Source organism: Falco rusticolus, chromosome 15 (assembly GCF_015220075.1).
Source record: "Falco rusticolus isolate bFalRus1 chromosome 15, bFalRus1.pri, whole genome shotgun sequence".
Lineage (NCBI taxonomy): Eukaryota > Metazoa > Chordata > Aves > Falconiformes > Falconidae > Falco > Falco rusticolus.
Window position 1 is genome coordinate 3794234 of NC_051201.1, and position 26677 is coordinate 3820910.

The following is a 26677-nucleotide window of genomic DNA, read 5'->3' on the forward strand; positions in this document are numbered from 1 at the left end:
CTTCCCATACACTGTTGTTTCCATGGAGAAAATAGCTCCAAACGTGAACTTTGTGCCACTGCTTCTTGTATATTTAAGCAGGTTAATGATTTGATTATATTTATGTGCCACAACAGTTAGGCTGTGCTGTGTTTACATATATTTTAAGGAAGAGCTTGTTTACTCTCCAAATGGAACAGATGTCTCTGCAGATGGATCCTGCTAATTTATCTCCTTTTTATTTTCTTGTTTAATTTCTAGTCGTAATGTCAGGTTGTTTCATGAACTCTTTCTGAAGTCTTAGACTGCAGTAGTGGCAAGTGAGAATACATTTACAGACTTTTTTACAGCTATCCTATGCTGAAGTGTTGTGTTTCTGTGATTGTTCTCACTTCTTTCTATTGGCTCTGTGTCAATATGTGAATGTATTCAATGCTGTTGGAGAAAGAAAGTGGCATAATAGGTTTTGAAATACAGAAATTGGACTATAAAATGATTCTTGACTCTGTTAATAACACTAAAATGAAATGCACCAGCATTACAGTTCTGTATTTATATTTTTTTAAGTGTTATTCCTCTGAACAGAGTAACAGTTCGATTCATACAGTGTACTTTGTGGTTGAATATGGATTGGTGCTTCTTGGCTGGTAAGTTCGTTACATTTTTAATATTATTTTTCTTGTGCTCTGAATTTCTTCATGGAGAAAATACTGTAATTCAGTTTTTGCAGTATTGCATGACTGCGTTGCAGTGGCATATATGCTACTGAAATGCACATTGCTCTTGGTGCACCCAAATAGAGTTGTGGAAAATAGCCAGCATGCATCAAAGCGATCACAGTCTTAGTTTCTTAATAAGTGATAATTGGCACCTCCAGAATATTTCTGCAATTTCTTACAATATTGCAGTGCAGGATAAAGTTAATATAAGACCTAGGTTCAGTGTTAATAAATCCAAATGTTATAATTGGTAAGGAAATCGATAATTTACGGACTTTACTGTCAGAGATGCATGATTCGTATTCTGACAAAGCAGTGCTGGCATCTTGCCAGGCAACTAAAATATTTTTAGGTTATGGTTTTGAACCTCTTCAGTAAACAAAATTGTTATTCTAGTAAAGTAGAAATCTAATAAAATAGACAATTCCATAACATTCCATAACAATATGTTTCCATAACAATATGAGGTTTGACATAGGGAAGCCAGAAAGATATTTTTGTTATGATTCTGTTCTGCCCCTTAATACAGGCCCCCTGTGAGACAGTAAATTATTCTTGCTGTTAACCTTCACCCGACTAGCTGAACACCGGAGGCTGAATCTGAAATCTACTTGTTCCTGGACAATTTTATTGTCTTCTATCAGGTAATATCTTAGATTAATTACATTGGTCTCAAAGCTGGGCTTTGTAGCCCTAGGGGATTCTTTTTTTATGAAAACAAAATCCCTAAGGTGAAAATCCTAAGGTATTTGTATTGCGGAAGCCGATAGAGAAACTTGAAAACTTGGTTTGGAATTCGAGAAAAAAGGCAAACTGTCCATCTGAAATATGAGAATACTGAATTTATTTCCCTCATAGATTTATTTTCTTACCATTAATAGGTATAAATGTACATTTAATTTCTAGAAAAGTAATGTGATCTACATGATGGAGGAACGGGAAGCAATGTTACCTAAGTACCTTGCATCTGTCATGCAGCAGGAATGCTTGCACTGGAACCTGGTTTCCAGATATAGCTGTTTCAAATCAAAGTTATCAGCATAGAATGTCAGATCAAATTCATCATAGACAGTAGAAAAATAAAACAGTGATCCTAGGTGAAATTCAACCCAGTCTTCAACGGTTTTCAGATCTCTTTTGTGCTGTAGAATGGCAACTCTGAAATACCTCCCCAAGGAATGAAATGCACAGTCTTCTGCTTTTGCTGAAAGTTCGTATGCTCTTCCCAGCTTCTCTCAGTCAGTAAGATCGCATTCTGCAGTGTTGTCCAGCTGAGGTTCTCAAAGTGCTCCACGAGCATTAGTGAAACAACCTTCGCAAAGCCATAGCTGGGCACCAGCACCTCTTCTGCCATCAGCGCAGATGCGCGTTGGTTGACAGATTTGTCCAGTGTTGCAGAACTTACAATTCTCCATCGTGTCCTACTGTTGGGAACAGCTGCTCCTGGTCCCCCAAGAGCTGCCTGATGGAGGTTGTTTGACTTCTGTACAGCTGAGCAAAAGTCCAGTAATCTGCTGTCTAATAAAAGTCCAATTAATTCAAAATAAACACTGTAACACAATGACCACGATTTAGGAACATGTGAGGTTGTATAGTCAGCTGTTGGGCATATTTAAGTAGCTGTAACATGGTTAATAATTGGTCACCTACTGCTGATTATATTTTTCATTAAGTGCAGAAGCACCTTATGTTTTAAATACATCTTTTATAATAAATGTCTCATAGGAGACCTGTATATAAATTAGCCTTTTTTGGCTAATTTAGAGCTTTGAAGTTTAGTTTGCAGCTATTACAAAGAGAGTGAAAACTACAGCAAAATTCTGTCTGTGTGCTGGGAAAAAGTTTTTTTGGCATTTTTGTTATGGCTGTTGCTTCTTCCAAATATGTTTGCAGCAAAAGTTTGCAGAAGATGGAAAGCAGTGATTTGGTAAGTCAATGGCTTCTCGAGCTTGCTGCCAGTGGTGGGCTTTACCAGGCAGCCAGGGTTTGATGCAGAGATCCTTGGTGCCGTCTTGGAGCTAGCTTAGATGTGCACACAAAGTAGAGGGTGCATCAAACAATTCACAGCTGGACTGCAGATATACTGGAAACTATGGAAAAATAACAAAATGTTGGCATTGCTGACCACAAATAATAACTGATCAGCATTAAACGTTAACTGGTCCGTGTGGAATGAGACATTTGTGTGGAATAAGAAAGCGTTGGCCTGCTAATGGGTTTGGAAGGTATTTTTGATATGCAGCAGGAGAAATGGGAGTGTAATGAAATTTTTAATGGGAATAGACCTTTTCATACTGACAATTCAAGACACACTGTACTCACTGGCGATTACCAGGAGCTAAGACATTTGGTTTTATGAAGATAGCGGCCGAAGGCTTTTAAAGGGTTGTGATCGCACCAAGCTAGGCGATAACAAATGCAATGTGATATCCCCGCTCCAAAGAGCTTACGGTCTCGGTCCTGCTGAGAAGAGCATTAACCCCAATGCCATGAAATGAGGGTGGCGGTGGTGGGAAGACCCGTGGTGAGGCTCCTGCTGCAGCCTGGTGCCTGGTGCTTGTCTCACGGACGGGAAAGAGTGTGCCCGACAGATCCAGCTACAGGCAGGGCGTTGCTGGGCTTTGCCTCTGCAAAGAGAAAGGGCCCGTTTTCACTTTCAGCACGGTTTCCACATTGCTCCCAGCTTCTCCTTCCATCTCTCCCTATAAAATCTCCTGCTTGGGTATCACTGTCTGAGGTAAGAGCTGCACTACGGCGTTGGGTCCTGCGCTAGAACCTAGTTTATAGTCTTCACTGCCTGTGCTCGTAGAAGGAGATGGAAGGGATGTTTCAGGAGATGCTGTGGGAGAGAAAAGAAACAGAATTAACCTGGGCTTGGATGCTGTTTGATAGAGCAGTGCCCAAATAAAATCAGCAAACCAGCCCATGAACCAAGGAGCAGGAGCCTGGGGGATGGGGCAGGGGGATTCAGCCCAAACTCAGGCACGTTCTGGCACAGGCTTCCGTCCTGGTGTGCGGTGAGGCACGGGGCGCGCTGGCAGGCAGGCACCAACCCTGCTCGGAATTTTGCACCACATGGCCCCAATGGCTTTTCAGTCCTTCCTCTCCTCAGAGGAGAGCTCAGCCTGCTAGCCACTATGCTTCCTTTTCAGAACACGGCATCTCTCTAGTCTCCCCTGCTGTAAGGTGGCTTAAAAAAAAATCAAAGCAAGCTAAAATATATGATGCCAAGATTTACATGGCTGAGAAACAGCAAAATGTGCTACAAGAGGTGTGTGATTGTAGCTGGCAGAATGAGACTGCATATGCGCAACACTGTGATTACGTGGCAGCGGTTGTTAAATTGCAGCTTATGTTCTCTCTCTTTTTTTTTTTTTTTTTTTTTTTTTTAATAGCATGGTCCATTTACTACTACAGCGGTAAATGCCTTAACTACTAGCCATTGCCTCGCAGCACTGCCCAGAGTGGTTGGAGACAGTCTTGTATTCAGGTCGTATTGTGTTCTGACAGCAAGCAAGACTTTACGTAGGGAAACTTTTGCCACTAATAACTGTGTGCTGCTTTGTGGTATTTCCCAGTGCTGTCCACGTTCATAGAAACACACTGTCACTGATCTTGCTTGCTTGCTTGCTTTTTTTTTTTTTTTAAAAAAAAAAACTGTGATATTTAGTAGCATCTCAGAATCCCTCTGGATCATGCTATTGTGCAAATCTCAGCTTCTCTTTGGAAGCATGTAAAGGAGCCAGCAAGGGGGGCTATGCACTCTGATTCAAGTGTAATGCTTAAACTTATGAAAAAAACCCTTCAAGCTCTTTTTCTTAACTGCTTCTCCTAGCTAGTCCCTTCATTATGCTGACACTAATAGCATAAAAATGGACACTTACGGTCTGGAGCGGTGTGAATCACAGAGCTCATGTTGCTTGGGAGGACGTGTCCTGGCAGCGGTTCCAGGTTGAGGTTGGGTGGTCCTGACTGGTACTGGAGATCAATGGTGGTTCCTGGGAAGCGGAAGTGGGAAAAGACATCATTCTCTACTTAGTTACCAAGAAGCCAGATCCTCTGGGCCAGATCTCTTTTTTTCAGAGAACATGGAAGACCTCTGTGGGTGGGGGTTACTGGTCTGGCTCGCCTTTGCTGCCTTCCTGCTCTGGCTGTCCTCTTTGCTCTCAGCCTTCCCACTGTCTAGGGACAACCTCCCGCTGTGTCTGGGTTTCAGCTAATATCCACCCACTGTTCATCTGTCTGTGGGTGTCCCAGTTACTGCTCTCATCAGGGTTTCCCATAAAGTTACAACTTCTGCATATTGCTAACAAAAAAATGTGTTGTCTTCTTGCAAACCGCAGCAGTTTGGTAGGGTGCCTAAAAGTCAAGTGCCCCAGCGGTGTGAAGTACCACAGAGTGTACCCATTTCTATAAAACTGATCCTGGGTCAGATCTGGGGAGATGGGCTGGAAAGACATGGCTTGGGCTTTGGACTGGAGTGAGAAGGACCCATGTTCAAGCTGCAGTTCAACCTGAGCCTTCACTTTGCTCCTCCCGAGACCATGTTCCCTCTACCATACGTCCTCCAGAGAAGGATGTAAGCCCAGACATGAAGACTTTTGAAATAAAATAACTTTGCTGTCCTTTCTCAGCGGGGTTTGTACCTCCCAGCAGCATCTCCTGCAGCAAGCTATCGATCCTGGCCACACCAAAGAGCTTCACGAACTGGACCTGCTCGATCATCTGCCAGGTGATGCTCTGCAGCGGGGGCAGCAGGAGAAGGATGTCGCTGAACCGGCCTCGGGAGTCGTACTGGCGATCGTTGATGTAGTCTTCTAGGTTGACTTGGACCTGGAAGCGCATGTTCTTCACCTTCCCGGGCTCGCTGAGGCCTTTGCAGTCTTGGAAGGGAAAAAAATGAAGTTAATTGCTAGCCTGTGCAACCAAGAAGCATTACCCTGTCAGTCAGGCTCTGCAGAGGGAAAAGAATGAGATGCCAGTGATCCTCTGACAATTATCTGTCAGAGTCTCCAAGTTTATCTGACAGATTAGGATGGGGCTGCTGCTACTTCATATCTCACATGGATCAGGGAAACAGTAAGGGGAATTTGAGGGGAAACAGAAACTTTAGTGGCTACCGCCACTAGTGAAGAGGATTTAGAAGCTGAACCATATTTATCCTCCCAAGGAAACAGCCTGGAATTTTTTGCTGAATACTTTGAGTCCCAACTACTGCCACTAACTCGGTGCAGGTTTAGTGCCTGTATGTTGTAATGACACCCGCTGCCGCATCAGAGTCTTGCCTGGGTGTCCTGTCTTTGACCACTGGTCCAGCTTTGCTTAAGCAAGTAAACGTGCACCCTGGGTAGGGCGAAGTGCCAGGTTTTGCAGCTTTCTGCTCCTGCCTCTTCTGCTGTCTAAACCCCAGATCTCTGGCTTACCAGACCGCTCTTTTCAATGTCTACAAAGAATCCACAAGCACCACATTTTAGCCATCATCATGCCAAGGGATTAGATAAAGTGGTTAACCAATTATTGTATGTCAGCATGTAACTCTATAGCCATGCCTGCTTGTTAACATGAACAGATTTCACTTCTGTAGAGCTTCACATGTCTTCCTGTTAGATGAAATCACAGCACCTGTCAGAATGATCTAAAGCCTCACCGAGGTACTGACCCACCAAGAAGGTCATTTGTCAAACTCAGTTTGGTGACAGCGCCCTTACTTGGGTTTACAGCAGGCTCCTTGTGAGCCAAAGTTCATGATGTTTATAAAACTCCCGTGTCCTGATTTCAAATGATCAAACACAGCAAAAAATAAGTAAGGGAAGATACTCTAATTTCGCTATGCTCATAAATTCCAAAGACGGAAGGGGATTTTGCTGGAGCTAGGATTGTTCTCCCATCTCCTCTCCAAGCTGCAGGGCCATGCACCCCAAAGGGACTGGGGTGCTGTGTGCCTGCTGTACGCGCGTGGAACAGGCGTGCTTGGGGGGAACCTGGGCTGAGACAGAAACCCCCGTGTTTGTGGAATGAGAATACAGCAAAGGTTCAAAACAAGTTTTTGTTTGCCACTGTGTGTTTCCCTGTTCCCGGTCCCGTGTGGCTCAGCCCTGCCCTCGGTCGGTGCTGGCTGCCAGCAGGATCCATTAACGGGCGTCCCCAGCATTTCTGGTTCTCTAACAGCCCTGCTCTCTGTGGGTTTTAATGCTGCTTTCTGAACCCCGATGGATGCTCCACACCACTGCTCAGTCGACTCACTTCACTTGTGCATAATTCAGTATAGGCATATACATCCTTAATTGTCATCTCCCTCTCAGACTGATGGGCTTTCCCGAAGCCAAGCTACAGAAGCGGCAAAACTCCTCTAGGGTCTGCAGAGTCTTGCACATGGGTCTGGCTGGAGCTAATACTCGGTAAATAGTGAAGTGTTTGGTGATAGGTCACTTCCAACATGCCCTTGCTGCACTGCGAGGTGTTGCTCGTTACAGCAGAGACAGGGTGGAAGGTAGAGCTGCTGCCAAGGGGTTTTCCTGGTTGTTGGAGAGCCCTCAACTCCTTTACAAGCCCCGTGCTTGGCAATCGGGAAGGAAGCTTACCTGGATCAAAGAAGATGATGGCTTTAAGGCAAGCGTACTCATTGTCATCGATCTGGATGTCCCGCAAGGGCTTCACCAACTCGTCCAAGATTCTGGTGGCCACACGAGCAATTTCCAGTTCTGGGCAGTGCATGGGGATGATGAAGTCGTTTCCTGGTGAGACAAGAGAAATACGCCGTCAGAGTTTCGCTCTAGCTCTGTGGACAGGGTCTCATCCAGAAGTTACCCCCAGGCATGCTGCCAGATATTCCCAGTGCCCACATGTAGCAGATTTCCAGATTTCATACCCAGACTTATGACTGAGAAACAAGCCGTGGATTTCATTCTTTGGTCCTTAATTAACTCATTTGCACATGTCGATGCACCCACACCATACACAAAGCCTGCTCCACGTTCTGCTCTGGTTTCCCCCCTGTTATACCTACCATCTGTTTGCCGGTGGTGCTGTATCTCTATTTTTGGTGGTTTGTTGTTTTTTTTTTTTTTTAAACAAAGTTCTCCCTCCCTCTTTTCTTTAAGGTGTGGCTTTCAAGGTCAGTATTCTCATTTTTCCAAGAATAATCACGCCTGTGTTCTTGGGGGCAGAGAGCTACAGGAAAAGGAAATACCTATTTGCACTGTAATTTTTACTAGGGCTTTCTGCTAAATTTTTAAGCACCAATACCCAAATACCTCATTGCCTCTGTCCTGGAAATTTCAGTTACAAACCCAAGACAATGCAGTTTGAGGTGGTATTTGAACATTGGGTGTTTTCTCAGCCACAATTTCAAAGCAGTAAGGGAACAGTTGTGAAAGTCCCCGTGAATTTGTCTGTTCCTTTTTACACTTTGGAGACCTCCTCCTGCACTTAGCCTCGAGCCAGACGTGCAGACCATGCCCAGGAGCGCAGGGAGGGTTTCAGGCAGGCAGGATACTTGGCAACGACTCGAGTGCACGAACTATAAAAGCAGGAATGTATTTCCCTACTTTACCTAATAACAGAAAATCGGTGTATGGTATGGAGCGCTTGGCCACCCCGAGGAGCAGGTGTTCCCCTGCGTGGGCTCTGAGCAAGGCAACCTGGAGATGGCACAGAAGAAAGAAATCGTATTATGTCGGAAAAGCACAGAACAGGACACTGAGCTGCTGTTTAGATCCAGCCAAATTTGGTGTTTGCTTAAATATGTCAGATCTACAGCTAAAGTACTATTAAAAGCTAGAATTTGTTAGTGTATCTTCACTTCTCCAAAGTGCTGCGTTCATGGCAAACTAAATAAAAAGTTTATTTAAAATAATAAACACGTTTTCAACTGAAAAAGCAAAGAGGGGCTTGAGTAATTTGAGTTCTTAGGAAATAAATAGCTTTTATATTCAACTATTGGGTACCAATAAAGGGAAACCCAGTATTTTTTTGACTGGGTCCTTGTGCAGACTGGAGTGAACAACTCTCTTATATTTTTAGGACTTTGACTACTTGACTTCTTTTTAAATGACCCCTTGTCCTTTAATTATTCTTCCTCTCTTGGTGGTGTATTGCTTTGCATAGGATGATCTATATGTTAATGTCAGGCTTTCCTTTTGAAAGGTACGGCTGGGAATTCTTATCGAAAGCGGTGGGTTTGCAGGGAAGGTGGTTGCATTTTACCTGGTCATCAAGTGGGAGCTCACAAAACGCTGGGATGTATTTTGCCCATTCAACCAGCACCAGAAGCTGCTGTTTCATGGATTCACACACATCATTGATGGTTGCAACCTTCTTCATAGCAATGTCTGTGCTGTGCACCGGGCTCAGTGATGAATACTGAAAGAGAAACAACCCGGTTACACTGGGACCAGATCAGCGCTGCTTTGTCATCCTCCATAGCAACAATTCGTTGATAACATGGAGCCTTCACGGGCATTAACCTCACCGGGGCACTGATAAGGCATTTGCTGTTGCGGTTGCACGCTTGTTTGCTCAGCAGTGTATACCGTCCGATGTACAGCCCACGGTGGAGCCTCCACGAGGTGGTGCTCAGCCCCAACAGACACCCCTCCCTCCTCCGCCTCCTTCCCCACTCTCCGGGCTGGCTCCGAACAAAATCTGGGTGATATTCCTGGTTTAGCAGTAGCCAGCAGCACCGGGTCTCAGCTTCCCATCACCCACTCACGCACCCAGCCCTTCTCCCCCAGGGTGCTGGCTGGGGCACGAAACACCCATTTCAATCTCTGAAGAGCTGCGTGGGGGGGGAGAGGGTTAAAACTTCGTATTTTTTGGAAAGGAAGTGGATGCATTGCTGCATGTAATACGCAACAGCTGGACCGTATGTTTCAGTGAAGAACGGATATTTGCATAAGAATTTAAAGGATGCACAGGGTGAAATTCATTGTGGAACATGAAATAAGAAAGCAATCAGCGTTCGTTGAAGCCCAGCAATTGTATTAGCTCTATTCTTCTCTCCTAAAATTCTTGGTAAAAGAATTTGCAAGAAAAGATATAATTGACCGTGACAGGAACATTATGTCCTGAGCAGCACAGAGTATGCAGCAAGGAGGGATAAAATTCTGTGGGAAAGGCAATGAGTTTTTAGGGGTGCAGTGAAAATTTAGGCTGCAGGCAGAGGGGACCTGGGGTCTGCAACAGCCCTCAGCCCGTGGAATTGCGGCTTTACACCTTCCACCCCAAAGGATGCATCTACTCCTTGCGGGACTTGTCATCTTGATAATGCACTGAGGGGCTTTGCTTTCTGCTTTTGGACACCTCTAATGCATTTTCTTCTCTGTGGCTTTGTGCAAAAGCCGTCCAAGGGCAGAAGAAGGTCCAGCCCTGGTTGGTTTAGTGGGCTCACAAGCCCATGTGGAACAGCTGAAGGACGGGTACTTGCTGGAGGGCTCTCCCCGCACTTCATACCTGCTGCGCCATGGCCTCGGCCTGAGTGAGCACGTTGATGGAGAGCGAGCCGTTGTCCTCGTAGCTGCTCCTGCGAATGCTGATCCTGTCACGCTCATTCTGCACAGCTGAAAGGAGAGCAAGCAGAAGCTCTGTTAGCAAGACCCTTCCTACACAGCCGATGGCTGCTGTTACTTGTGGTCCCCAAACAAGAGTGGATGGGGCTTCAGAGCCTGCAAGACCCTCCACTCTGGCTGGGTGCTGGAATAAGGTGAAACAGGCCCTGGGGAAAGGGAAAAGGCCAACAGAGAGGAAGAAGACTGAGCACAGGAGCAACAGAGGGAGATAGGTCTGTCAGAGCAGCCTCGGTGGTACATTAGCTGGTCCTAGTGGGTTTGAAGCAGCTCAGGGGATTTGGTGTCAACCCTTTCCACTTGGCAATGCACCCACGCTGCTGGAGTCCTGGCCTCCGATACCCTTTTTGCCATGTCTGTGCTGAGGACCACTCCTGAGCTCCCGGTACAGCAGGATGCTCGTGGGGTTGTGTCTCACCTTATGGCAGCACTGGCAAAGCCATCCTCTGATCCCACCTCAAAGCAGCCTTGAAGCGTCCCCTGCCCCTGAGGCATCGCAGCTGGTGGTCCCCCAGGGGACCTCACCACCTCTCATGGGGAGCAGGAACAGTCACCTCATTAAGGCTCCAAAGAAAGGAAGCTTAAATTTGCCGATTCCCAATTAAAACTCCTTCCCTCAGCCTTGCCCGTCACACTGCAGGTCCCAAGGAGCCTGTAACCCTGGCAGCAATGCCAGCACGCAGCTGGGGGAGCGCACCATGCCAGGTTTGTCTCCAGCTCTGCTGGCACCCTGCAGATCCCTGCTGCAAATCAGCTCTGAGCGTCCTGAGCTGTTAATGACAGTGATACAGCTCACCTTGGACGTACTATCGTGACCACAGCAAAGCAAGGGTCAGCCCTGGTGTTTTTGCAAACAGAAAGCTATGGCCATGCCATGGTGAATTAAAAAAAAAACCAACCAACCACTGAATTCTTGAGTCCCATTCCACCTTTCAAACCATCCTTTTCCCTGGAGCACAAGCCACACCTAGCCTCATGCTCCGTCAACCCTGCAAGTTGAACATAAGGGATTTACTGCACTTTGGCAGCTTATTTTTGCAACACAAGCTCCAAGAACTGACTCGCCTCCACTGCAGCCACCAAGTAAAATAACAGCGGAGGAAAAAAGCAGAATTTAGACTTAGTCCAACCTTGTTTGCAGTGTCAGTTTCTCCCCCAAGCCCTTTTGCCTCCATCCAGCAGCAAACAAGCCCACGTGGGGCTGGAGGAAGGAGCCCAACCGTAGAGGCAGCGTTCTGCTGGCAGCTCCCACATCTGCTTGGAAAGGCCATTGTCAGGTCCTTAAAGCATGGGGGGGTGGGAAGATGCAGCACATGGTGATAATGCAACATATCCCTCCTCCTTCATACAGCAATTCCAGGCTCCTTTTCATTTCAACCGCTTGGATGTGAAACAGCATAGTTCTGTCTCAAAAGTGGCCACTGGGGAAGATCTTTCCAGTAACCATTTTTTTGCAGAGTCAGCAAAATTGTTTCACCATCACTCTTTTGAGACTTTACCTGGCTGCTGGGCCTTGCTTTAGAGCAAGCATCACTCTCTGCACGGGGCACGTTTCCCTGAATTCCTGCAAAGGAGGAGAGGTGGGCACCGCTCCGCACGTGGGGTGGGAAGGTGGGTGTTTGCCAGCTCACGTCCAACCACCGATCAATTTCTTAGCCAGCCTCTGATGAGAGGCCAACAAAGTGAAAGGGCAGAGAACAAGCAACAGTGACAAAAATCAATATCCCCCGTTATCGGCAGGAGCACAGTATTTATTTTTCAGGGTTTGGGGCTCAGCCTGGCTGTCAGCTGGGACCTGCTCCCCACTGAGCTGGGTGTGCTTGGGGGGCTGCTGGGGTTCAGCCACCAAAACCATTTTGCGACTCGGAGCCAACCTTGCCAGCAAGCGGCTGGATGGGTACATCGATTTGTAAAAGATGCAGCACACATACGTGTCGCTGAAGCCTTCCTAGGCTGTGGATACTGCATACAGGCAATTAGACATCTATTTAGAGAAAAAACAACCACAGCCCTCGGGAGGCTCTGCTCACCTACCTTAGACAGCAGCGTACTTCACCCTACACGTGGCAGGGTGATGGAAGAGGCTGTTCCACTGGGGATCCCCACCAGTCTGGAGGTGGTTATAGAAGCCATAATCTATAATTAATCTTCAAAACAGATTAATCCATCACGGCTCTTTTTGGTACACCAGAAAGAGGAGCAGCAGCATCCAGCACCGAGTAGAACAAGCCAGCCCGAATTACATCCTTGGAGAGCCCCCACCCAACCTTCTATGCCTGGTTTCATACCAGATGCTCCCCGATATCGCTCCCTAGGGGGGATGGGGCCTTTTTTCTCCACTTAAAAGATACAAATTTTGCTTTCCCAGCTGAGTTACACATCTGATTTTACCTAAGTCCTACAAACCCAGGCAGACTCCTTTAAGAAGCCTCAGCCTGTTTTTCTCCAGGGCCCTTTTATGGGCCATATTTCAGTGCTTCCCTCACGCTCCGATAAGCTCAATCTTCAAGCGTAAGAGGATGGTACAGACCAACCTTCTCAAGGTGATTTGGGTGTTATCGCTGAAAGTACCCAAGATGTGATGGAATTAGATACAAAAGGCAGTTAATTTTTTACCTGCCACAAAATTAATCTATTACTGTGGGGTAATTATATTGCTATATTTATTGTGCTTGTAAAAGGGAAGGGATAGGTCACTCGTGGTGAGGCATCGCGAGTGCTGGAGGGGTGTGCACCGGGCACTCTGGCTCAGGTGTAATCTTGGCTTAGCAGGAAATAAAACTCAGCAAACTTGCAGGAAGGACTAAAATCCCAGTGCTGGATCCCAGTGCCTCCCAGGGACTACTATGTCCAGTATGAGCCTGGCAAAAGCTTTGCTGCCTTTCCCCCACCCCCCCACCCCCTCTAATCCTGTCCTCTGCACAGTGTTCCAATTCCCGAAGCCAATAAACACCATGAAGGGCCACTGCAGCCCCACGGGAGGGGACATCAGTGGGAGCGAGTCCCCACGATGCTGCCGGCCAGGGACAGCACGGTCCTGATCTGGGCTTTCCCTTGGGGAAAGGGGCAAGAGGGCTAGATGTACCCGTGTCCCCCTCCGGGGAATTGTCCATGGCTACGGCATGTCCTGGCTGCGGGAAGCAGATGTGAAAACAAACATATTCTCCATCTGACGCAGAGGAGCCGACGGAGGGGGGTTGTTATTTGGCGCAAGCTTGGGCCCTTTTGCCGTGAGCACATCAAGGATGCCGGCAGCCGGGCAGGCTGCGGAGCACGCACGGGGGCTCTTGAGCAAACAGCGGTGTGTTTGTGGGATTGCAACAAACCCGTGTTTCCCAAACATTTTGTCCTTGCTGCCTTGCCACATAGGTACAGAGCCGGTGGTGAGGAATCTCCAGGGAGTCCAACAAATACAGGCACAGGCGCTGACTGCAAGGGGACAGGAGCAAACCAGTAACTTTCCACAGTAACTGCAGAGGTTAAAGGCCTGCCTACATGGGAATTACCAGTCCCATTATTACTCCATACAAACATCTTCATTCAATGCCAATGGAGTCAGAAATGTGTTAATAAATGGCACAAGGAGAGAGCAGGAGGAGGGAGGTGCTGGCAGTCCCCAGCGGTCACAGTGTTTCTGTCTTCACCGATTTACTCCTCCTGCTCCCTGATTAACTTACATGCGCAAATATTTTTTTTCCCCGAGCTACCTCTGATACTGTAGGTGTGGTGTATTTTATTTGCAAATAAATCCCAATGGTGCACGCACATTTAATCCTTTCACAGGCTTTTGGCTTCACTGGCTATCGTAAAGTGGGGAAGAACCTTTATCTTTTCCATAATCTTTGCAATAAGCCGCAGTCCCAGACTTCTGAAAGCTAGCAGAAGAGATGTGCAAAGAAAAGGTACGAAACAAGGTAGAGGTCCCGTGAAACACTAATAAAACTGTCCTATAAACCTGCCCAGTTTAACAAAAATAAATAAAAAATAGCCTCAAATCTTCCCACTGTGTTGTGGCAGTAAGCGATACAATAATTCTTTTTAGTTCTGCATAAAACTAAGGGAGTTCCTGTACATTCATAAATTACTTTAAAGGGGATGAGAGGTTAAACATTAACCCCTCTTTTTTCCACCAGCACACTGAATCCTGACAGTGCAGTGCTGGCATTTCAAAAGGCTTCCAGGTTTTCAGATACTCAACTCCATGTGAGCAGATGACCTGGCTCACTTGAAAAAAATCACACCCTGCTAATTTATTCAAGGTTAAATATGATCTCAGTAAGATGCTAAAAATAGTATCCTGCTGTTTTCTTTGGGCGTTTAAGTATCTGGTGCACACATCCACCGATGCTATAGTGACCAAAAACCTGTCTGGTAACGTTGTGCTAAACAACAGAAATCGAACCTTCTCCGGTGCAAAGGCAGAAAATCGGAGCAAAGAGTCAGAAAAGCACCAAACCACCCAGTGGTACAGTCCCAGCCTCAACCACAAAACAAGAATAAAAGCATGAATCTCTGGTACAGATCTCAAAACCTGATTATAGTGGTGTTTCAGAGGACAATAAGAGGTTTGCATTCAAGCAAGACTTTTCCTCTCCCCTTACCCCAACTTTGCTGATTGCTTACTTGTAGTTAAAATGAATTATTGATACCAAAAATGTAATTGGGATAGGAGTGTTTCTGAATGAGCTAATTTCTAGGAAATCTGGGGGCTGAACTTTCCACAAGACTCGAGTTTTGGCCCTTTCTTGCTCTCACTGGCATCAATGGAACCTGGATCCCACCTCAATGCACAAGCCTGGAAGCACAGGGCTCGTGTGTGGGACAGTCCTGGTCCTTTCCGAAAGCAGGATCCAATTCAGAGTGTAAAACAAGACAATCTAAAGGACCCCACTGATGCTTTTCTCAACAACCTCTTCCCAGCTGCCCCAAACCCCTTGTGCTCCCAGGACCAGCCTGTGCTGAGACCCTCGCCCAGCACTTACTATAGACAGTCTTTTTAAAGCTAACCCGGGTTTTTGCATCATACGGCTTCTTCTTTAGACAGACATTTCCCTTCTACAAGGCTAGATAATACAGCTCCTCACAATTTCTTATCCACGAGAATTGTTTCCAAAGAAACAATTGAAAAATGGAAAGAAAAATAAAGATCCAAATGTGCCATATTATGTCTTACAACACAGGAAGATTGGGGGGGGGGGGGGAAGCCAAAAAAAAAAAATCACACTAGATCCAAAATTCCGGTTTATCAGTTAGTTTTGCTGGGGAACAGCAAGTTCTCCAAGGCTGCACACACGCCTGTCAGCAGTGGGTCAGTGGGGCGGTGGCAGAGGGGACCATCGAGGGTGACACAACCCTGCTACACCCCCCACCCCCCCAGGTGCACTGTCACAGGCAGGCTGGGAAAAGGATCGTTCCCAGTTTCTTCCCCTCGGCTGTGAATAAACAATGCTGTTACCACACCCTGGAAAGTCTGATTGCTATTACATGGGCTGGCTGAGAAGTGGTGTGCCAGAGAAAGCGTGTCAAACTCCTGCGTGCCAGGGCTGGGACGAGGGGACACGGCGAGTGTGGGTGTCACAGCTGTGATCTCCCGACACAAATTGGCACGTGCCACCAAAAGATTTTGTACAAACGTTGTATCTTCCTAATACTGCTCTGTTCCAAGACATGGCTTCTCTTTTCCCCTAATACTTCACAATACTGTTTAATATTAATCTAGAACCACCCTAAAGCAAATAGCTACGTTCTTTTTGTGCACACAATTGTGCAAGAAAATTTCTTTCACAGTCCTGCACACATGCCTTGGATATAACTCTGGTCAGCTAAGCTAATTTCTGCAAAGCAGTTGCTCAAGATGCTTTAAACCCTTCCTTACCAAACACACGAGCGGTTTGTGAGCACACAACCTGACTGTGCACTCATAAAAGAGTTTCAAAGAATGTGACTATGTGGAACTTGAGTCATCTGCCATCGAGCTGCAATCAATAATGACAGCATGAGCCAAGGTTTTATAACTTTTACCATAAAACCAATAAAAATCATGCTTCAGCTCAAAGAATGGAGCTGATAACCAGATTTCAGCCTTTCCAAGCTTGCTGCATTGGCAGTTGGCTTTATCCTCATCTACAGCTGACCAGGCTGGCTTCAGGTTGGCCTTCATCAATTTGAGGGCTATTTCCGCGCACACACACACACACACACACACCCCATCTGCTATATTTACTACATTTCTCCTAAATTAAACTGGCAGGCATTTTTGCTACATCCGTGACTTATGCTAAATTTCAAGACACCCTTGTTCTCCAGGAAAACATATGGTCAGAAGGTGGGAGAGGTTTCTTCATCACCAGTGAAACCTTACGAATTACCAGAAATCGGTGACAAATTTCCCCTTGGTTTCAGTGGGACCATGATTTCACCCCCTGGGTAGGGGCTGTTTAACTCAGCGGTGTGGAAAGAAACTCTCAAGTTCTTTTCCAGCTCCCTCATCCTTTAGGTGTCAGTGGGCTGGAAATCGGCACAAATGAAGCATGAAGAGCATTGAAACCATCAGCCAACTACCTGCACATCAGGGATGTACCATCTGCTGTGGGCTGGGCCCCCACTTTACTAAGCACTCAGTGTACACACGCAGCCTCTGCCCAGAAAGCTTGGAGTAAATAAAGTAGTATCACCTACGCTCTCCCACTACACAAACACTGAACGAGCAGAGATCAGAAATGCTACCGTAGGTCTCAGACTTGCCCGGGGAAGCTGGTGGTAGGGAGGTAAGGCACGGGTTAACAGAAGTGGGTTTTCTCTTGCTTCGCATTAGGCACTGTAACACTTGGTATGTCCTTCAGTGCGTCGGATCGGAAGGACGCTTTCCGATGCTCCCTGGTACCCAACCGCTCTACAGCACTCCACCTCCCCCTTACCACAGCCAACGCGCAGTGCACCAAGGGGCACCAGCCAACACTGGATTGACCCTCCAGCATCAGTGCTGACAGTGGCTTTATAGCTGTGCTACAGCCACCACGAGGGCAGCACTGCCGAAGGGTCTGACTCAGGTCCCAGCTCTGGGGACACAGGAGCCAGCTGCCTCTGGGAACGCTGCCTGGAGCAGCTCTGGCACCGTAAGGCACCACGTTCAGGCTCTACCTCGCCCGAAGGGCTGCACCCAGCTACATGAGCACCAGCCAGGTCAACCACCAAGCACTACCCTGCAGCACCCAGCTGTGGGCTTTTTTGGGATGGAGGATGGCAGGTCCTCACTGAGATGGTCACGGCTGCGGTTAGGAGTTGCACTAGCAGGTATGCAGCAAGGGAACTGCTGTTGTGAAGCACTTAGAGACCAAATGAACCCTGAGGAAGCCCATCCCTCTCCCAGTATAAAAATATCCCAGAGAGACCAGCTGCCCAGGATGGGTGAATACTGTCACAGGCTCTCGCTGAAACTGTCATCTGATAAGGTGGGAAACAGGGGGTTCAGGGGCAACAACAAGGAATATCTCCCTGTGACACATGAACATCATCTTTCCAGGCCAGTGCTGCCACTGCTCTCCACTGTGCTCTGCAGTAGTAGTGCAAGAGGCATGAGCAGGCAGTTCTGAAATGTCCCTTTGCACCTACCTTCTTTCTTCATGCCAGCTCTGAAGCACTTCTTCAGCCTGCAGTACCTGCACTGGTTCCTCTTGTCTTTGTCTATCACACACTGTCGGCTGAACCTGGGAGAGGATGGGAAATAAAAGATGGAGCAACCAGCCTGGCATCTGCAACCCACTCACCCCGAGCAGCTCCACATAGAGTCCCAAACCCCACCGAGCTGTGCACTGAGTGAACTTAGAGAAGAGCCAAAGGTTTGCAAGAAACGGCTTGAATCAGCGTTGGCTTGGCCCGGTTCCTCACCATCCCCACTGCTGCTCCTGCCACCTGGGAGCACGGCGATTTCAGACCACCCACCCTGGAGGACTGCGATGGTTTTGGCTGTGAAAGCACGGCTGTGACTCAAGTTGTGCTGGTGTACGAACCTCATCTCCCACTTTCAGACAGTTATTAGGTGTTTGGTGTCTAGGCTTGTTTAATCCCACTTGCTGGCACTGTCCTGCTTTGTATAGAATATTTACATTATGGACCACAAGCGCTTTTGTGTCTGCAGCCTAGTTTTGAGGCATGTGGCCTCCTAATTCCTGTTCATTTCAGTGGGGGATTTAGGAGTCTATGTGCTGTTCAAGGGGTGGCCAACGTAGCCTTGGCAGCCCTTGCCATGTTGCGTGAAGTGAGGGAAGAAGAATCTGCCATGCAGAGAGAAGACAACGTGGGCTGCTCCTGAACCATCATCAAGTTGTAAAAGCTGAGACACTTTCCCAGACTGGTAAAAAGCCAAAGGTAGAAAGGCCTAAAGACTTCCCAAGGAATTCACGTCTGTGATAAACAGCAGAACTTGAGCTGGGCTAAGCACAGCGCGGCTCACCAAATAAGGATTTGCAGGCAAGCGAGCATTTGCCATTCGCTTGGCTTCGGTGCTGCAGACCTTCCCTGAGCTGCCAAATATCACAGAGATTCATGGATTCCTGGGGAGGGGCAACAACTCCATTCCCAGGAGACCGACAGCTGAAACTGCAAAGAAACCAGTAGTAGATGTCGCTGCCTCCTGCTGGGATTCCACAGTTCCTGGGGTGGGCACTGCTGTCACCCCCAGTTTCTTTCATGGCTGGTGCCTCCTGGAGTGATAAGGACCCCAGGAGCATTTTGAAAGAGAGGGCGCCTCACGTTCTAAAAAACTTGAAATGCTTTTAAAGGAGGAAGAGCTCTGGAACAGAAAGAAAACTTCCAGTTTTAACTAGAGATGAAGGGCTTGAGTGTATTCAGGGGATTTTCTCCCCTTCCTCCTGTTCTAAAATAAACTTCATTTTTCTGAGGTCAACCAAGATAGCTGCTTTATAATTTATAGCCTCCTCCTGGTAAAAACTTCTCTCAAAGGTATACCTGTGTGCCAAAGTGGATGTGAATCATCTCTGGTCCATACTCAGCTCTCAGAATGATTGTAAAAACATCAACTGTATGTCAGCGTACTTAGTTTAATGTACGGTGGGGGGGTGGAGGCTTTGGAGGTGACAGGCTCTTGGATGCCTGTTGCTTTTTACCAGGAAAATCAAGAAAGACTGTGTTGCAGAAGAAATCTCTGGAGCTTTCATCCTTTGCCACCTCGGCTTTCCCTTGTTGGGCTGTGATAAGGTCTTGGTGTCACTCTGCACCCACTATCTGTACTTACACGTTACACACGCCAGTTAAACCTCAGGTCTGTAAGTTTCCCTTGATTTACAGCATGGGGAAAGCAGTGCTGGTGAACTCACCGAAGAGATTGCTCAGTGCCACAAAAGATGTCAGGGTCCAAGATGAAATAGGACTTATTTTACTCCTTAGCTCCCCATCCTCCAGCCATAAACTAAATGGCAATATTCCCATTAGCATTCCCAGCATGGTAACTTGGCATTTGGATAGAGGATAAAGGCCTTGTGGTACAACCTGATCTCCACCCCAAATTATTTACAGCATCAATAAATTGTATGTATTTATTGCAGAAAGAGCAGGTACCTGCAGGAATAGACATGGTTCTTGCGGACACTCCTCCTGAAGAAGCCTTTGCAGCCGTCGCAGCTGGATGCCCCGTAGTGTTTGCCGGTCGCCCGGTCCCCGCAGATGGAGCACAGGGAACTGATGCCATTGGTGAGCAGGTTGGTGTTTGCTGATTCGGCTGCGATGGCATCTGAGGGCAGAGAACAGGGACCGTTAGACCCCTCTGTGATGGAAACCAGCATCAGCTGACAGCCAGTTGCTTTTTCCAAGTGAAGCATGTGCTGAGTCAGCCCCCCCCCCCCCCCCCCCAACATGTGTACACACAGTATGTGTTGTTGGTAAAGCCTCCAGACTGATTCTGGTGCTTCTCCCAACACCAACCGAGAGTAACTCGGTTGCTCGGCTGCTGGTGTTGGTGTTCTGCTTTGCTTCAGGGAACAGAGAGATTTCAAGCTGTGCAACCCAACATGCTCGTGAGAATTTAACAATTACCACTACTTCTTCTGGCAGATGCAGGGAAACCTTACCTGGATGTGAGATACGTGCTTCTGAGGGATGGGGAGCCACCTCCTCAGACACCTGGAGAACATGGTTCAAAGCTGGTGCCCACAGAAGACAATGGAAAGAACAACATTAACTTTAATGAATGGGAAGCAGAGAAGAGACAGCAGAGGCAGCAAGGATGAAGTGCCTGCACGGGGCAGAGGTGCTGGAGAGAAAAGGCTGCTCTGGAGAGCTCCTCTGCGGGGAAGACAGAGACAGCAGCTCCCACAGGGGTCACTTTAGTTCTTCTGCGTCTGGCTCCTGCTCTGAACTGCCCTCTGAATACCCATTGCTTTCCACTGGAAAGCAATAGAGGGGTGCAGGAAGATCAACCTTCTAAATTAGGGACCTAAAATTAGGTCATATGAATGCCCTCTGTCATGTCCTCTGTTTGCACCCACTCATTTGGGGCAGGAATAGCTCTGCCCCTGCCCGGCCTGGGCTGTGTGTATACACTGCTGAAAACTCCCCTTTAAACTTCTCCCTCGGCCTTAACCACCAGACTCGCTGCCCTCTTAATCCTCCTAATTTGAGGCACAGCTTGGGGAAAAAAAGAGGGAAAAAAAAAAAAAAAAAGACACTTGAGAAGACGCAGATGACGGTGTTTACATCTTGCCGAGAGGAGGAATGTTTGTGGAGTCTGTCCTGACCTGGGCACTGACTGCAGGACGGTGTCGTGAATTGAATTGACCACCCCTCCGGGAGCGTGTTCTTCACCCGGGGAGTGACCTCGTGCTGGAGCGACCCCGGCAAAGTCCCTGGGACGAGACAGCTCCTGCCTCGCCAAAGGGACGGGTGGGATGGCCACGGCTCGGCTGCTGCTGCATTGAGCGAAGGCAAATCCTAGAGAAAGTTACTCAAAGGGGAGGAATTGGCCTCTGATCCAGGCAGACTAGAGAAAGTTTTCTACATATAACGCATAAAAATAGCTTTGGGTAATCAACACACAACACGCATATATACAGGGGGAGGGAGAGAGCAGGCTATTTTTGCGTATGAATACACATCAAAAATTTATAGTGAAAATATTTACTATGCAATGAAAATTGTAATCAAAAGCCAAATAAAAAAAGGCCAATAAAGCTTTAGTTTTTCAAGAACTGGAAAGCTTTTTAGCTAAGACTAAGACATTTTTAGCTAAAGCTTCACAAATGCAAAGGTCAGACTTCCTTTCATTCCCTCAAAAGACCCTTTTGATATATATCTCAATTTCTAACATATGGATGAATAAATAAATAGGTTGTAGCAAGATAGGAGCAACACAACAAGGAAGAATGACAATATCAAAATCATTCTTAGGTCATAATGACAGGAATTGAGATTTACCTGTTCCCAAAATCCATGTAAGATGCTCCCAGCTCTGACATCTGTCAGTAAGTGGCACTTGGCTCCTTTGGGAACATTGTCTGCATCAAAGGGGCTTAATGGCAGTTTACATTGATTTTTAGGTTTTTTACAATGCTGCTTCATTTCATTTTGCTTGATAACTCAGTATTAAACAAACTGTACTAGAATATTCCTTTGAGAGTAACCGTACTGCTAAACATTCATGCATCTGTTGCTCCATCTATTTTTCTGAAGGAACATATGACCATAAACAAACGCACTGATTGTGCTGGATTCTATTTAAAAAACTACACAACAAAAAGATAAAAAGGCCAATTTTCTCTTTGCTCCACTCACACTTTCTTTACTGACTTCAGAGGAATCAAGCCAAGGTCATACAGTCTGGGTCTCCAGCAAACCAGCATCCTTCAACTGGGTCCAGATTGCAAAATGTTCCTGATGCTGGAAAACTTTTACTCACCAGAGGAAACTTTTTTCCCTTATGTGAATAGGACATAGGAGGAGCTGCTTTCTGGTATAAGGAAGAAATTAATAATCTGGCCTTAAACCAAGCATTACTGGAGGAAGGACCATCAGCACTGAGCACGTGATGGCCCATGTAATCAGCAAACCAAATTTTGCCTCACTTGTACCCATGAAAACACAGACAAGCCCATGGGCTACGGCTGAGTTAGGTGGCTCTGCGTTAGGGCAGGTACGAAGCTAAGAGCTGTTAGGTGGCCACATGTCCTTTTCAGCTTGGTTGAGAATGTGAACAGAAATAATAATAATAATAAAAAAGGAACCCTAAGCCAGTATACACGTTAATTATGATGATAAATTTTAATTACAAAATCCTGGCTGTCACCAAGTAATGATGAGTTCCAGATGAGAATTAGCTCAGAGAAGAGCAAAGGCACAAATGATATCATGTGCATCAGAAGACTGTTTCGATGTGGCTTTCAAACCCACCCAGTATTTGGGGAAATATCTGGGTTTTCCCTGGAATGATCATTGCTAGGAAAGGCAGAGGAACTCCAGGATCCCTGCCAGGACAGTCGCCTGCCTGTGAACGAGGCTGAGAGCTTCACTCAACATGTTGTGCCTCTCTAGAGGGGTTGCCACCTGGAGCTCAGCACCGCACTGAGATGTGCTGGAGGGCTGCTAGGGTGGATGTGGTCAGAGCCCAGCTGGCTCACGACAGCTGACACGAGCTCACGTCTGTCCTCACCGCCCCGGAGAGAGATGCTCAGGGGCATGTATTGTTATAGACACTCATCACTGTGGTGTAACAGAACAGTTCCCGAGCTGTGCCATGGGGCCTCCGAAATTTCTCCTGGAGAGGTGCAGCTGACTATGTTCTCCAAGAAGACACCATAACTCATCTTGACCTTGTGTGGGTCCCAGGCTGAGCTGAAGACCCATAGCTCTGGCCAGACCCCTCACTGGAACCATCCCAGACGTGCACTGGCAGAAAAATCTGAAGTTTCAAGCATCTTTTGTGAGTTATAGATCAGCAGCGTGCAGCAGCCTGCCTAGCACCGGTGAAAGTATCGCCGTGGCTTCACCAGCTTTGGGGTCAACCAAATGCATAGAAATTTTCGTTACTTACTGCCTCCATATGTAAGGTATTACCTAACCAGGCCAAAATGAAGATGCCAGATTTTACAGTGATAAGAAGTTACAGTGAGGATGGTCTCAGCGAGGATGCTGCTGGGGAATGGTATCTGGCTTCCACTCAAAGGTGGAGCTCTGCACCAGACGTGACCACTGCAGACCTCTTTGCTGCTTTTCCTTTCAGTTATGTTCCTGGCTACACCTCCTCCAGATGCACATTGTGTAGGAGAATTACCTTGCAATACTTTCTGGAATGGCTTTTGCTTTTACCTACCCAGAAATCCAAGCCGGTCTCAGCACACATGATTTACAGCTAACAAATCCCTTAATTACATGTGCTGTGCTAGACTGTAGAGAGATCATAAACAGGGGTTTAGGGCACGCACACACGGTCAAACTTGGTGGCCAAAGCCAGAATTGTGAAACCTGTGCATACAGGCGTAGGGCTGGGTGGGGGCTAGCCCTGGAGCCCTGGCCATGTGCAGGTCAGCCACTTTCTACCTCAGCTTTTAGCAAATAGAGGGGGAGGTTCTGAGATCTAAAACATCGTTTTGATTTCACGTTCCCAAATCCTACAGTAGCAATGACGAAGAGGCCGCAGCTCCTCGCGAGCACGGGTGCAGCTGGAGGGATGGTCAGGCCCTGCCAACCCCCCCGATGGTCTGGTGACGGTTGCGTTGGGTTGGACTGCAGCGGGGCTGGGAAAGGCATTTCGGCAGCCAAAGTCCCAGGGATCAGCGTGGCATTTGAGTGCTGAGGCAGGAGAAGGACCCACCACCGTGGGAGAAAGCGTTCGCTGACACCCGGCTAAAGAACTAGTGCAGTCTTTCAATAATGCTCCATATTTTAAGCAAAATGACAACTCTGACAAGAGCGCGAGGAAATCTGTATTAACAGCACATAAAACCCGAGTGAGAACATGGCTTGTAATGCCAGCCAAGGTAAAGGAAACAAGTTTGTACAGAACGGGAAAATTCCTGCAGTTACAACACGTGTTTTATGAAGGAAAGCAGGATTAACATCGATTTTTGTTCATTTCCTTTTGCTGTTCTTCCTGTTTAAAACAGGCAATTGTTTATACTCCTTCTCCGCTCCCATAATAGATTATATTCCTTATTTTGAATTAGTTTCAAAATATTCAGAAAATTATGGGCTACTTAGGGTTGGAAAGTCAAAATATGTATCTAGGCAAATCTCGAAACGGTAGCAGCTTCCTGGAACAGAAAGCTTAGCACCGGCAGTGCTTCGCATCGTTAACCAGCCCAAAATCTTGATGAAATAATATTCCAAAGGAGGAGACAGTTGCTTTCAAGAATGCATGACCTTGTTTAAAAGTATTCTGATTTTCACTTCTAAAATTGTTCAGATTCTAAGAAACAGTCCTGAATCCATTAAAATAAATATTGCTCCCCTTCCTGTTCCTGTTTATAGAAGGCAGAACTGCCATTACATTTAGGAGGTGAAATAATCTTGCATAATGGGAAAGATATGGCTTAAAACAATCCATAATATTTTTTAAAATACCTAAAATGAGATTATGTCTTGATTTTAACAATTTTTAAAGAATTTCTGAAACTAGAGAGGATCTGTGTGAACTGTTATTTTGAGATACCTATGGGAACTGAACTCAGTTGGTTAGCAATATAGATCCACGTATGGACGTTTCAGGTCTTTTTTGAAGATATTTTTACAAACTGTAGAAGAGGACACTTACCCAAGACAAACAAGTTAATTTCAAAACAGCTAGTTCCCAAGAGAACCGGTTACTCATTAACAGCTAGTCAAATAACACAATACTGATCTAGCTAGACTTCAGAAAAAAACTCAACCTGTCAGTTCCACTGCATGAAACAACAGAGAGCCCCAAACAGGTTTTGGTAGTTAAATTGCAAAATTATATTGAATTTTGAGGAAATTTGTACCACTCTAAAAAGTAAAAAAAAATTTAAAAAAATCTTGTTATTCAGCAGCAAGTGACAAAGAGAAACATCTGTGTTAAATAACATTTCTGGAGGAGGATGGCAGATGGAAACCTTTCTGCAAGAATAAGAAATAAGATCCAGTCTATCTGGAGCTGGCAAAAAAAATATATATATTGAAAGTCCTTTACTTGGGGACAGACAGAGCTTTTCTTGAAGTCAGCTTTAAATTCTAATTTACTAGGGCCTTTTAACTTTTTCTCCTGACATCCCTCCATGTTCCACAATAATAAGTGTAATCGTTTTATATTGTAGACGATAGCCCTAACTGAAATTCTGATTTCTTTTGAGGAGACAGCTAATGAGCAAACATGAGACCCTGAAAATCCCATCTTAATTTCACTAAGCTTCTTAACAAATTACATTAAATGCTGCCAAAACTCTCCGAAGGCATTGCTAACATTGGCATCTCCTCTAGTTACACGATCGGTTTTATGCTATGTGACTAAAACGTCCTTAATTCCTCACACAGTGAACAGTTAATTTCACAGAGCAGCATTCGCTTTACGTCAGAGTACTTTTGACTACCCAAACCCTAAGTACCAGGTGATACGCTTTATTTCTGTGAGCAAAGTGGAAGCCTTTGCCTATAAACACTCACGCCTCGCCAAGTTCTTTGTGTGCTGTAAAGGCTTTTAGACCATCTTGGTAGCCAGAAAAAAAAATATAAGGCAAGTAATGATCTGGATATTGCTTCTCAATCCAAGTACCTGGAGCAAGTTAGATTGGACACTTGGTGTATTGTCCGAGCAATAGACAAATGCTATTTCAGGCGGCATTTTTTTCCCCAAGGATTAAATATGAATTTACATCATATATGGGAATGAAACACACATTTTATGGAAGAAATGTTAATAATAAATCCTCTCATAAGTCATACAGGGGGACAAACCCATGGTGGGCCACAAAGAGCTCTACCAACACTTGCTACACGTTGTGAGCTCTTCAGGATGCGACGCTCAGCCCACCGAGGAAAAGAGTAAATGAAAACAGCACTGGCACGAGCAGGGGTCCCGTTGCAGCCCCAACGTAACTGCAGATGCAACAGATGTTGACAGGTCAGCCGCTTAAATATTACCCCTGCCACCCTTTGCCCCACACCTCCTACCTGCCTTTCCTAGGTGTTCAGCTTCAGAACAAAGGTGGCGGAGGTAAATCAAGAGGAAACGAACAGAAATCTCACCGGTGTTACTGGGGAGCACCCGAAGGTTGTCAAATTCCAGCATGGTATAAGAGGAGTCCAAGGAATCGACGTAATCTGGCATATCCATGTCCATGATGGACTGACAAAGCTTCATTATTACTTTTCAACAGCAAGGGAAGCGGCAAAAAACAGCCCTGCTGTCAATCACGGCCAAGGTTTCCTCGGCAAAGAGAGACACCCCAGCCCTGG

General features: G+C 46.4%; 1 protein-coding gene across 4 annotated transcripts; it reads right to left on the reverse strand.

Moving 5' to 3' along the window:
• Positions 1-62: 62 nt before the first annotated feature.
• On the reverse strand, positions 63-26677 carry LOC119157941 (hepatocyte nuclear factor 4-beta-like). Of its 4 annotated transcripts, none has more exons than XM_037409359.1 (11): positions 26468-26677; positions 20347-20418; positions 19838-20009; positions 17873-17967; positions 10149-10255; positions 8904-9059; positions 8251-8338; positions 7280-7432; positions 5345-5581; positions 4583-4696; positions 63-3537 (listed from the first exon to the last, which is right to left on the reverse strand). In XM_037409359.1, the coding sequence occupies exons 1-11, from the start codon at positions 26580-26582 to the stop codon at positions 3401-3403; spliced, it is 1446 nt and encodes a 481-aa protein (XP_037265256.1). In that variant the 5' UTR covers positions 26583-26677; the 3' UTR covers positions 63-3400. The 4 variants fall into 4 exon arrangements, with proteins under 4 accessions (XP_037265256.1, XP_037265255.1, XP_037265254.1 ...); XM_037409358.1 differs by having other exon boundaries at positions 63-3325; positions 26393-26677; XM_037409357.1 differs by having other exon boundaries at positions 26393-26677.